The 13,228-nt window shown below is 39.3% G+C and overlaps 1 protein-coding gene across 1 annotated transcript in view; it reads right to left on the bottom strand.

The window, feature by feature from the left end:
• The window catches only part of MOCOS (molybdenum cofactor sulfurase), a 140,772-nt gene that overhangs the window by 40,964 nt on the left and 86,580 nt on the right, over window positions 1–13,228 (bottom strand). Inside the window, exons 5-6 of the mRNA XM_026087774.1 lie at window positions 3,452–3,568; window positions 6–464 (exon numbers count right to left, since the gene is read on the bottom strand). Of these exons, the coding sequence (XP_025943559.1) occupies window positions 6–464; window positions 3,452–3,568 (576 nt within the window). The remainder of the gene's footprint in view (window positions 1–5; window positions 465–3,451; window positions 3,569–13,228) is intronic.

Here is a 13,228-nt window from a genome sequence, read left to right as displayed (position 1 = left end):
TATACCTCAAATGCAGAGCATGATTTGATTGGATACAGATAAATGTTGGTGACAGTAATGGGTTTGCCACCTCTTCTACAGGTTGGTACTGCAGTCTCAGAAACAGCTGCCCTTATGCTTTCCGACTCAGTCTCCGATGGCTGCCAATTGACAGTCTTAATTGTTGCAGATGAATTATCCCAGAGGTCTCTGTCTAAGATGCGTGTTCTTGGAGCCAATTTATTTGCATTGTTACAGGAAGGGTAGTCATCCCGAACTGGAGATCTGACAGACTCTGTTGTCAGCTTTGTAACAGAGGATTGGAAGGGAACCTCAGTGTCTGACTTGCAGAATCTGGTGGCTATGATGAATTTCAAAAAAGTCTGTGCATCTTCAAAAGTAGACATGTAGCCAAATGATATTCTCACAGAACCAGTGGGACATCCATCAATCAGGTCTATATCATCTCCACATATATGGCCAGCCTAATTTGAAACAGAAAGAAAAACAGGGAGCTATTAGGACAGACTCTGCTCTATTTCCCCCTTATTTTACATAGTTATCACCAGTCTGTTAATTTTAGCCTTAAGAAATGCTTTCAAAAATATACAGTAAACCCCTGAATATAAAGAGACAATGGAGAAAAATTCCCAACTGCCTTACTCAAGCTGGGAAGTAAGATTGTTTTGAGATGCTTGTCCTACTCTACCCCAAGGCAAAAGAGACTGCTCAAAAACTTATGTGAAGATTCAGAAAAAGTCTGTACGCCCCAGAATGGCCTGGCAGCAGGGTCAGTCTCCAGGTACATTCCAGTCTCTGTTCTGCACAGTTCACTGAGATTTAAACTGGGATATTATGTTTAGACATGTGAGCAAAGCACTAGACTGCTGATTTTTTGGGGGCCAGTTTCTTGATCTTCCCTGTTGGAACTGTTCTATTATAGGTAATCAGTGGATTATTCCTGGCTTTTGTTACACAGTCCAGCAGATAGCTACACAGCTAAGAACTTGCCTGGGGTATTAGCAAAGCAGAGACTTGAATCTAGGACTCCAACATCCAAAGTGACTTCCCTAGTCATTGGGATATATAATAAATCAGTCTCACTGATCCAGTCAATATGGTTCTTTCAGGATGGACAGAACTAGCTTTCCCCCTAATATTTCCATCTTTGAAAAACACAGGTTTCAACTCATGAAAAAGCTTTTGTTGAAAAATCCCTCAACTAGCCCAATTTTGTGAGAGGCTTTTTTTTTCTGTGTCCAGAAGAAGTGACCTTCATATAGATACCTCTCTATTTCACACGTGCCTTTCACACAGCACTCTCTAGAAAGTTCTCAGAGCACAAGTTTCTTCTTCACTAAGTGGGTCAGTGAATACTGCTGCTCACCTGCCATGAGATAAGCTAGTGACCCTCTTGGATCATCCACCTAACATTAGCTCACCAGTGAACACAAGACTTAGTCCTAAGTCAGCAGCCTTATTCATGTAAGTACAGCAGCTGTTTTTTTCCTTAGAATTTCATGTATTTATGCATTTGTGCTACATAAAACCGAAGTGTGAATAGATTATTTACACGAGGGCTTTTTTAAGCAAGAAATGTCACGGTTCAATGAACACAGTTCCCATTTATGCAAGGAGAAATAAAAAAAAAACCAACTGTGTCAAAGCATGAAATACAGCATTAAATATTTTGATGTAGTGTGATATAATTTTTACCCTTGACAACAGAGCAGAATCAACATTTACCAAATTAGATCGCATCTCTTAATATACATGTAACCTTTCTGCCAGGTATTGACTGACCGTGAAGAGAGGTTCCTGCTGTTCAAGTAAGTAAATGAGCTCCTGCCCAACATCCTAAGGAAACTAACTGTATTTCTCCACGGACCCTTGAGGACAGAAAGTCCTCACTTACAAGCAGTTTGAAAATGCTTACAAAACATGGAAATCTTCATTAGGAAAGAATGCAGTCAGCAACCTGGGAAGATGCAAAAACAAAGTATATGTGCAAATAATGGGAAAAAAGATGCATTCCCTATGCAGTAATGTTGTCAATAACTCATTTAGATCCTTCTCAAAGGACCAGTGAGAATGTCCCAAAATGACAACTGCTTGCCTGCACTACCTCATCAGATCCCCTTTGGCAGATAAAGTGTCTCTTTATAGGTTTGGGTTTGGGGTTTGGCCTGTCCTGGTTTAAATGCTTAGCTTTATTACCATGTAGGGTAGATGCAGACCTATAAAAGCCCACCCAGTCCTTTGCAAAATCCTCTTCATATGAGAAGATCCAAGAGAGTGGTGTAGCTGTTCATTTGGAATTTTTCTCCTTAACAGAAGGGAAGACCTTTTTTCTTTTCTCTGAGTATCCTAGAGAAGCTGCTCCCCCTCAAAAATTCAAGCATCACTCATCTGTTCTTAAATGGATTATGCAAGAGTAGGCTATGGACACGGAGCTTTCCATGGCAAATGAAACCACCATTTTGCCAAGGGAGGTGATAAAGCTCTCCCCCTTTAAGGACTTGAGCTATCAGTCTTGCATATAAATGCATTTGCAAATTTATCTAAATGTCCCTATGAAATTTTAAGGGAGCTGTAATATCAATACAGCCATTATCATTTTGCATCTTTTGAAGAATACTGTTAATACAGTTTTGGATTGTTCTGTATTCATTTATTATAATTCCAAACTCTGACAAATATACAGATATGAGGCCTCCCCCACTTCACTGTAATACATCCTGCTACACATCTTTTAATGACAATTCATGGAAAATATTAGTCATCAGGATGCAGTTAGGAAACAGTCTTTATGTTCATGTTCTAACAATCTAACAAACCAGTAATCTAGGTAGACATTTTATCTATGTGTATAATTTCCTAAATTTACTTTGCTGTCAGAGATTCACAGCTTGTTCTTATGTATTGTTTCTTGTCCAATTCGTGTATGCCTTTTAGACTATAACACCCAACAGGAATACATCTATACTACTTGAACATTATTGAGTACAGTGACGGATACTTAAGGAACAACATGAGTTGAACTGTTCAGGAACTTTGTTCTACAGGAAGTCTTCATTTCATGTAATTCCAAATCAGAACAAAAGATGTAATTTCGTATTTTCCGATGAAATAAAAAGAAACAACACATATTGCTTTTGGACCATCAAATGGTTTTGTTTCAACACCTCATTTCAATGAATTGCAGTTCATTTATTTCTTTAACATGGCAACTGAGTTGAAAGATCAGAGAAAACAAATCAAACTTGCCTCCATTCTATAAGTTGTAGAGACACAAAAGCACAGGCCATGATATACCTACTTTACCTTTAATTACTTAGGTTTTTTGGATACAGGGCCAGATTTTCTTCTCTCCTTCAACCCTTCCATCCATCAGGAAATTCAGTCTCCTGGGTCATTGAGTCTAGATCTTTTCCATGGGAAACATAACATGTAATCTCATTCAAAAACTAACCTGCAGGTTTCTTCGGATGTCCTCATTGCTTATACCTAAATGCATCTGGCAGGCTCCCGTGTTACAGAAGCAACCTGTGCGGACATGTATGTTGTAGAGACTGGCCATCTTGTCCACCTTCCCAATTCAGCAGAAGATAAAGACATAGGAGAAGAATGAAAGAGATGCATTTTAAAATTGAGGTAAACAACACAGAATGTCTTAAAGGTACAAATCAATTTGAGGTAAATTACCTCTCTAAATTATTAACAGATTGGTTGTAGCTGTTAGCATTCCGATAAACAGTGAGGATTTTTCAGCTTTGTTATTTCACCTAAAAGAAAAGAATGATGGAAGCAGAAATAATTACTTTGGTATGAAAGAGAGTGCACTCCACCATACTTGCATGCGCGTACACACACACACACACAGAGCACATCAGTTCAGGCCCTGATCCAGTTAATGCCAGTGTATGTGCTTAATTTTAAACCCATGAAGAGATTCATACACATCAGTGGTGCTAATTACAGGCCTGCATTTGTGCCATTCAGTGTCTGGACAGAACAATAAATGAAATTGCCTCTATGGAGGGAGAAGAGAGGACTGGGGTATCTCTTTGGTTAGCTAAAGGCAACCCTGTTCACAAGGATTTGAAACTCTAAGCCCTCACTACAGAAATGAATAATAACAGTGGGTTTGGGCACACAAGTGCTTGAAGAACCAGCCCCCTGGTAAGCAATAACACCTGACAGGGTAGGCACTAAGCTGGAATACCTCTCTGAATGTTCTGCATACAACCACCTGATTCACCAGCCACTGACCCACACTTTCCTGGTGCTGTGCTTTTCTGGTTATATCATTTCTTTACTTTCCATGAAATAATGCAAGGGCATAAATGCAATAATGGATGACTGAATAATGAATAAATTATGTGAGGGTATGAAAAATATATGCAAGGAGAGCAGAAGCACACATCTATATGTGCCTCAGAAGGATGTATACACTGGGAGGCTGGCACTGCAGAGAAGAGATGTGGACTGTCAGGGTTTCATAGCACAGCTAAGTAACCATGGAAGCACACTGAAGGGATCGGAAAACTCTTTACACTGATTTCAAAAAGTAACAACAGCAACTGAGCAGGTTAACTGAGCAGGTACAGTTTTTGCATTATTTCTTCAACAATACATAACTGAGTCCCAGTCAGGACTGGGAAAAAGGATGGTCAAACGATCAGAAAGGTAGCATGAAGCTTGGCACATCCTCTCTCTGCCACAGACTTCCAGAACAACCTCTCACAAGTTTCATTAAGCTTTCTGTGCTTTAGCTCCTCTGCTGCAAAATGGAGAAATTGGAGCTCTAAGGACAAACATATTACAGACAGAGAGGACTCAGGTACTCCAGTAACACTGGCCTCATAGGAGCTCAGGTTCAGCTTCACACAGAATGACAGCTGACTGAGAATCACATGATATGTGTTTGATAGAAATCTCAGTTTAAAGGTGAAGGAATGGAAGCTGTCAGGTGTGGGGCACAAGGCACTCCACACAAAAACATGTTACACATATAGAAAAAATCCTACATCATTACAGTGCACAGTTATCATGTTCATGCTTAAGTACATGCTGCGCCATTAGTTCAGTTCAAAATGGTTCAGTTTTCAAATGGAAACACAACCAAAATAACTTCACATATCCAGACTTGGAAAGCAGAGAAAAGAATCAGTCCCAAGATCCTTATATGTGTTTAATTCTTTGGAGAATATACAGTGTTCAAAGCATGTTTCTCAAATCTAAGTTATAGTAAAAGGCATCTGTTGAGAAAGACTGTTGTGGTGTTATTAACTTTGTTTTGTCAGAAGACTTTAATCTGGGAACAGTGACATTTTCTTGACTTATTTATTTCAATGAAAAAAGTTGTCATCCTGACATAATAACGGTTTGTCATGGTGCTAGTGACTTGTGGGTGGATCTATCACTCTGTTAATGATGACAATAAGGCAAAAATCATGACAGTTATTTCACTGCTGAATTTGTTCAGTGTTTGGCTTCCTTTGCCCAGTATAGAAAAAGCTCTAAAATATATAACCTTTTTTTAATATTATTTTAAAAAGAAACATTGCTGGGGCAGCTTTGATTTTCAAAGTACACGTAGTGTGAAGAAGTTTCCACAACCCAGCTTCAAGGAATTGTTAACAACCAATTTTTTAATTGTTGTCATTTTGTCAAATATATCATTATTGTTCTTTAATGAAGGCCCTGGACTTTCATTCTAGCCTTTCACTTCAGAAGTGAAACAAGTGACAGGACCCAATAGCCTTCTCCAATAATATTTTTAACTGAGTGGTATATATTAGCCTGTACAGTAGACAAAGACTATTGATATATATGTTAGGGGTAAGTGTGGGGGTGTGTATAAATATATATACTCTCTCTATATATATACACACACTCCTAAAGATCATTGATATAGAAGAATGTATGAACATTAAAGGAATAGAGAGAATCATGGTTCAAGAGAACAAAGGTAAGTTAGACATAAGCTTTAGTATAAACTGAGCTCTGTTACTACCAATGCGAAGCTTAAACACATACAGGTATTCTGCAGCTCTTGGCACTCTTTTCATTGTAAACAAAGAAACCATGTAAAGAACCAGTAAGCACAGCACTGTCACTCTGTCTGTTCTTTGAATGCACATTTGACTTTTGATCAGACATATGCTTCTAGGTCTTCCTGTTTAGTTTCAACCTGGAAATATGCCACTTGGGGAGTTAATTTAATCTCTCTCTGCAGTGTTACCGCATAGCAAAACAAATAGAACATAAAACATCTGTTACAGTTATTTTGATAAAGAAAAGCTTACTTAAATAAAATACATCTTTAAAATTGCCATAAGGAGCAATAATGGGTACAGAACTCCAGGTTATGAAATACAGAACGCTGTTTGCAGCTCTGTGTGCAATGACAGCAGCTGACTTTTGGGAGACAGGAATAGGTTCATCAATGAAGACACAGAAGCATGAGTGGGACTAATGGTAAGGACACAGTTCTGTGTACTCAGATCACGAGCTTTGGCAGTTCCCTGGGTCTGATATTTGGAACATTGTGACTTGGTCTTTCTGAGCTTGAAGATTAAACTGTAAAATACATGTAGAAATCTTACAGCATTTTTACCAATTCAATCAGTGAGGACATGGTAGATAAGCCATCAAGACATCTTGGAGTCCCTTCTCTCCCTTAGAGTCCCTTGGCATTCATCCCTTTTTCTGAAGCTGTTCACTGTGGGCCAAGGCCCTGTAGACTGCTTCACCCCCCAACATCTTGCTCCAGATCTTGATTTTTGACAAGCAAAAGGTGCTTTGCTCACTTCAAGCTAGGGTCTTTGTGTTCAATAAAAATACATGAATAAAGATCACCTAAAGCCATTAAAAAAAATTTTTTTTTCAAAGATAATTTCTGTTTTAAACACAGTTGCCTTTCTCCATGAGCCTTCCTTTAGCATTGCCAGATTGTCCAAATGTTCCTGGTTTGGGATTTTTTTCATAGTGCTCTCTCTAGTATTTACTGTTACACTTTAGCACATAGTTTTGCATTATTTCTAATAAACTAAGTTCACCACTAACAAACTAAGTGAAAATTTCACTAAGAATGACGGATTCTTTAGGAATCCCCACTGAAGTCATGCCCACAGGATCCAATTCTGTAGCTCTTATTCAAGCAAGTAGTTCTTATTTGTGTAGGTTATTTTACTGAACATCACAAGAATTATTCACATGAGTAAAGGCTTCTCTTTTTATAATAGGTCATGAAGTGTCCTGAAAAAACAAAATCATGTTAGTCAGTACTGACAGGTGCTGTCCATGAGGAATTGAGATTTGGACTTCTGATTCTACCTTCTACAATGCCCAAATTTCAGAGCAATTTGTCTGTCTGATATAATTGTTCATTACAAGAATTTCACTGCACACCACTGATGGCTGGTTATAAGGCAGGCTCCATGACACTGTTCTCCACATCAGCTGCTAAATCAATTCACTGATTCATGGCATGGAATTGGAGAAAAAGTAAGCTAGCTCTTTTTGTCATCCAACATTTGACTGTGAAATGTTGTTGCTGATGCAAATGCGTACTTAATCTTGTTTAATACAGTTAACAAGAAGGTCAGAAGAAAAAAAATATCAGCACTTTTTTCCAAATCACTTAGAGGGGGAAAAATGCATGTTAGCTGTGTTACTATATCACTAAACTCATTTAACTGCACGGCTTCCTGCAAAAGAGGCATTTTTTTTCCCATCTCAAAGAAAGAACTTCTACCTGGGCAGGTTCCCACAGCATTGATGGAGCTGACCCTCTACTGCCTATTTTATCTCTAGTTGTTCATAATGGTTCAATTTAATTGCAGAGTGGATGTAAATATCTTTTTCAGTATACATCCACTCATCACTCACTCTGACCAAAAATCCTTTGGTAGAAGCAACGAAACATTAGATAGAGATACTGAAATTGCCAAATTGGGTATCCTGATACTGGAAATGTTAACTTATCAGGCACTTTGTATTTGATGTGATAATTTTCTCTGCTGGTTTCAAAGACAGTCAAATAGCACTAAGATTGCATGGGAGAGAAACAGGCAAGAGAACTCTGCATAAATCAGGATATGGGGATTGTCATTCTGCAGGAATTCTCACTTGCAATATGACATATAGATAACAAACTGTAATGCCTCCATGCACAAAGGAGTAACAAGAATTTTATACTTCTGAGACTCAGAACCTAATAGATACTTTGGGAACAAGGTGGTTATAAGAAAGAAATGAAACACAGTCTTGATTCTAAATGCATGACCTCACATTTTTTCAACTGCCTTTTTCTTCCCTGTAGTACATGCATTGAATTCGGGCATGGACTTACTTGGAATGCATGTAAACTTCATCAGTCCAAGATCCAGCTATTGGGAATTGAACAGGCTGATAAGTAGGCTAAACACCTTGGCTTTCTCTGATTTGGCATCTCCATGGTCACAGGTCCCTTCCACCAGTGGTATTTTCTCTCAGCTTTTTTTTTTTTTTTTTAACAACATTCAGTGCCAATGAAAACCTGGGTTGATAAAATGCATCAAACAAAGGATGGATTCCAGGAAGAAAAGCAAAATAACCCAAACCCTTCGCAGGTTCCTAACTCTGACTTAAAGACAGCTTTCCCTTGTGAGCAGTAATAAAAGGTCTGTATCTCTACATTCCATTGTGCACTCCTAGCTGTTCTGTAGGCTAAAGGCTTTGGGTCAGATTATGACTAGCCAGACAACTGCAGGCCAGAGGTAAACAACACAGAAGATTAAGCTATAACTAATATCAAGAAGGCATACAGCTTGTAAAATTAGTCTGCTGCAGAAAGAACGTAGCAGACTTCTACAAGTGGAAACAATGGGTAGGAAAAAAATGTGCCATGCGTGATACTGGAACTTTAGAAAGACAGATTTAATTCATGGCTCAGCCAAAACCTTTTCCACCTTTTCCTCTTTCTCTTAAGTCACTTACATCCTCCTTTTGCCTGCATTTATCCCCTGAAAATAGGGATAATAGATCTTCCTTATCCCACAGGGATATTGTTGGATTAAAATCCCAAGATGGGCTTTGAAGTTTTGAAATATTACTTTAAGTACAGCCTTACAGATTCCTATATATGATTTCTCTGTGTGGCAGGAAGATGCAAGCAAGGTAATAGAGAAGGTGGAGCCAAGGTCTCCTCATCTTCAAAGGATTTGGATGGTGGACTGAAATTGGACACTGCAGGCATTCGAAGACACCTGATATGCTTTTACCATGACCCAGAAAAAGGAAATCCAGCAGAGCCTGTCAAAAGTGCAGTCCTCTTGCTGCTACCATGGGGTTTCTTTTCACATTTCTCCCCTGTGTAATGGAGTCTGTTGTTTAGAGCCACAGTCTGGCCCTGTTTCTAAAGAGAAAATATTTAGCCTCTCTCATTCATCTTAGATTCTTTCATCTGAACAACTATGAGCATCTTTTATCTCCCTTTGCAATTTCCTTAGCAACACGCAAGGACACTCCAGAGAAGCAGTATAAGGCAACATTAGTCTAGGCTTTCATGGAGTTTTCTAACCTTGACCAGCTCCGACGAGCAGTTTAATAGTAGACAGTTTCAAGCATGCCTTCTCACATGCGTCTTGGTCCTCCAGCAATGAGATATTACAAAAAACAAATCAACCTGAACTCTGTCACTACTTCCTCTGCAAGAAGAGAGCTTCATTATCTACTAACTAGGTTTGCAGTCATCACACTGAATCTCTCAAGGACAGCATCTCCTTACCAACAATCAGCAGCTCCTTACCTAGATTAATTACATTGCCTCCTGCTTCCAAGAGCCCTTTGTAGTAATGGCTGCCTTTGAATGACCAATACCATGTAACTAATATCACATAACTAAACATAAGCAAAGATCCATGTTGTAATGTTATTTCTTACCAGTATGAAGTAACAAGGTGCCATTTTATTGGCAAGTCAGTCTGGTTTGCTGCATCATAGCTATCTCCCCGCAGAACAGAAGATAACACAAGTCACTGCTGTTGCTAAGGTTGCTTATGAGACATCCACAGTACAATTGGAAACTAATTAGAACCAAGGAAATTAGCGGAAGTTCAACAGGAATCTTCACAACAATCTTTTTCTCCTTGTAATCCTGTTTGTTTTCTATCCTGCTGGTCCCTCTACTGTCTCTGGCTTCCTGAAATCAATGGCTAAATCCACAGTTAAAATCAATAGTGAGCAACCACCCCAGTAATATTTAGGTGGCTATTGGGAAGATGGCCAACAATCCCATTAGGCATGTTATGAACATTTTGCTTTCCCTGAGTCATCGTAATTAATATAATGAGTGTATAAGCTTCCAAAAGCATTAGTGTAACTAACTCAGTCTTTTGACCATCTCTGCACACACATTCTTTGCTGGTATTAGAAAGTGCCGGCGTTCTGTTTTTTCTGGCCCAGATGCAAAAATGCTGCACAGCTTCTCCAACTGCAAAACTGAATGATCATACAAGTAAAAAGCTAGAAGCAAACAGCTGGAAAGCAATATAAAAGGACTGTAGTTTGAATAACAACAACACAGATCTCCTGCTTAATAACTTTCTAGGAAGATTTATTTCACATAAATAATGTTGAAAGTACCCCTCCTCATTCCTTAGCATCAATCTAGTTTCTCCTGCAGGGACATGGTATGAGTTTCTTGGCAAGTACAGATAGCTACTACCAGAATCCCATCAGTAGACTGATCAAATTGACTTGGTAACACCTTCCTAATTGTGTGAAATGCTGTAACTGCTTTTTTCATTGCTTTAATTAGCATGTTCTCATTGCTTTAATTGTAGATCTATGTAACAGATATACAGTGCACTGGAGTTAGTCTACCACTGAAACACAGGGTACCATCTAAGACACAAACAGCAATCTTTCAAGAAATTTACCCATTCAAGATTATTACATGGTCTCTTTTATCATGTAACAATAAACAGTGATACGAATATCTACCTATCTAGCTGTGTGTATATATAAATATATCTCTCACTTTACCTCTGAGGTTCTGCCAATATTTAAATATTGCTTCTCCACTCCTCTGAGGCTAGTAAGTGCTAGTGACATTATTTTATAGGTGGGGAAGACAGGCACTGACTCCCATAAGGTGACACAGAAAGTCTGCAGCAGGGGATTTTACCAGATGATTGCCAGGTCCCTGGCTACTGCTCTAGGTCCAGTTAAGCAACTTATTAAAACATCACTGAGGAAAAAGAAAGCTCATAAAAGACAAAACTGTGAAACTAAAGCCAAGAAAGTGTACTCAGAATCTGAAGGTGCTTCCAGGACTGGCCATAGCCACTTTATTTACCTTGAGCACTTTTATGTGCATTTCCCATCCTGCCTCACTGCCTCACATCACTTTGTCCAGTGTTACTTCTGTTTGCAGAGCTATCTAAATGCAAGCAAGCAGAAAAACCTCTCTTTCTCTTCCTCCAGTTACATTTCTCCTATACAAAACCATTCCTAACTGCTTGCCTGCCTCCTGCCTCTTTCCTCTGCTCCTGATGGCTAGAATCTCCTCTTTTCTGCCTTCCTGCCCAGACTGGTCTCTCTTTCTTTGCCCAATACATCTAATGATGGGCTTAGGCTGCACTGCAGGAAATTTAAGTTACTTGTTAAGAAATACTTTGCAGTAGTGAATATAGCTAAGTTCCAGAATGAATTGCCTCAGGAGGCTGTGTAAAGGTTCAAATTGAGATGATCCTATCTTGGCATACAAGGATGATAGGTAGCCTCTCAAAGTCCCTAGAGTCCTAAGATATGTTTTTCTGCCTCCACTTCTTCTCAAGTTTGGTTTAGCTGCTAGGCTACTTAACAGAAGAATTCATTGCTACAGGATGCTTTGTATGCAGATGCATAAATGGGTTTAAAAAGAAAAGAAAACAAAGATTCTAACAAATTAAAGACAAGAAAGGATAAAACTTCTATTTAAGAAAGCTGGGAAAAAATACAAGGGGAGTCTCATTCTGTTTTTTCCCTCTTCTTATACTCTAAGCATGTGAACATAGGCAGCGAGAGGATACCACGTTAGAAATGGTGCCATGGTGAAACCCTTGTGTAGCTGTTCTGACGTCGATGTGATTTGGGGCCACGTTCCAATGGAAGACCCTGATCTACATTACAGAAAGATAAAAAATAAAGACAGAAAAGAAAAAAAAAACAGTGGGTCTTCAAGTCTGTCCTCACTAACTTAAGGAAGGTGGCAATAGAAGGAAGATAGGTAGACAGCAAGCAGATGCCATAGTAAGAGCCATCATGAAATTGCATTATAGATTCATGCTGGAGGGATACACACTGGAAGTTATCTGTTGAGAAGTGTTGATAGGTTTTTCTTGAGAAATGGATGAAGAGGCATAAGTTCAAAGTCTAGCCTCCCCCCACCTTCCCTCTACCTGGGCCCATGAGAGTGAGCCAGGACATGCTAATGTCGGCYCGTAGACAAAACCGATCATAATCTATTTGAGCAGTGCTCCCAATCTTGAGAGGCAAGGAGGCAAAACTCATCCATATGCAATACCACAGGAGAGGAGCCTTCCTTAGGCAAACCAAAATGTTTACATTCTTTATCTTTGGCAGCTGATTCCTGTTATAGCAGTTTGTTTATCACACACAAGTGTGAAATGGCAGGGCTATAGGCAAGAAGTCTAGGACTGTTAATGGACTGATGCTCACTCCCTTCCTGACAGAATTAGTAGGAGGTATGGCAAGCATATATAGATACCTCATTTGCAGGTGACACAATTGTGGCAAACCACTTCTGTTTAGCTTCAGACTCCAGGCAAAGGAGGTAAATGTTGAGTATAAAAGAAGAATGGGAAAGGAAGGTCCTAAGCCAGGGCTGAATGTTGGTCATTTTTCAAAAGATAGCTATGATGGCTTGGTTGCTTTTTTAAGCCAATGGCACACAGTCAAAAACATGAGGGAAAATAAAACTGTCTCAAAAGTCCAGAGTGAAAAAAGCAAATGTCCGTTGGAGGAAGTGCTATTTTTCAGTAGGGGAAGAGAACCCTGGACTGAAAGTTGTGCCTGGGTAAGAGCTCTCCACAGCATGCAATTGAACAAATGCTTCAGATGAAACTCCCTCTGCCCCTCTCCGCCTCTCATCCCTTTCCCCTCTTCCAGCTCCTAAACCGACCTTGCAAACGGAAAAGTGAGAGGATGTTAAGATGACTCGGCAACTATCTCCTGAAAGTACAAAGAATGTTTAACA

This window comes from Apteryx rowi, unplaced genomic scaffold (genome assembly GCF_003343035.1).
Source record: "Apteryx rowi isolate R43461 unplaced genomic scaffold, aptRow1 scaffold_730, whole genome shotgun sequence".
NCBI lineage: Eukaryota > Metazoa > Chordata > Aves > Apterygiformes > Apterygidae > Apteryx > Apteryx rowi.
The sequence above is the reverse complement of the archived record's forward strand: the minus strand, read 5'-3'. Positions and strand labels throughout refer to the sequence as shown.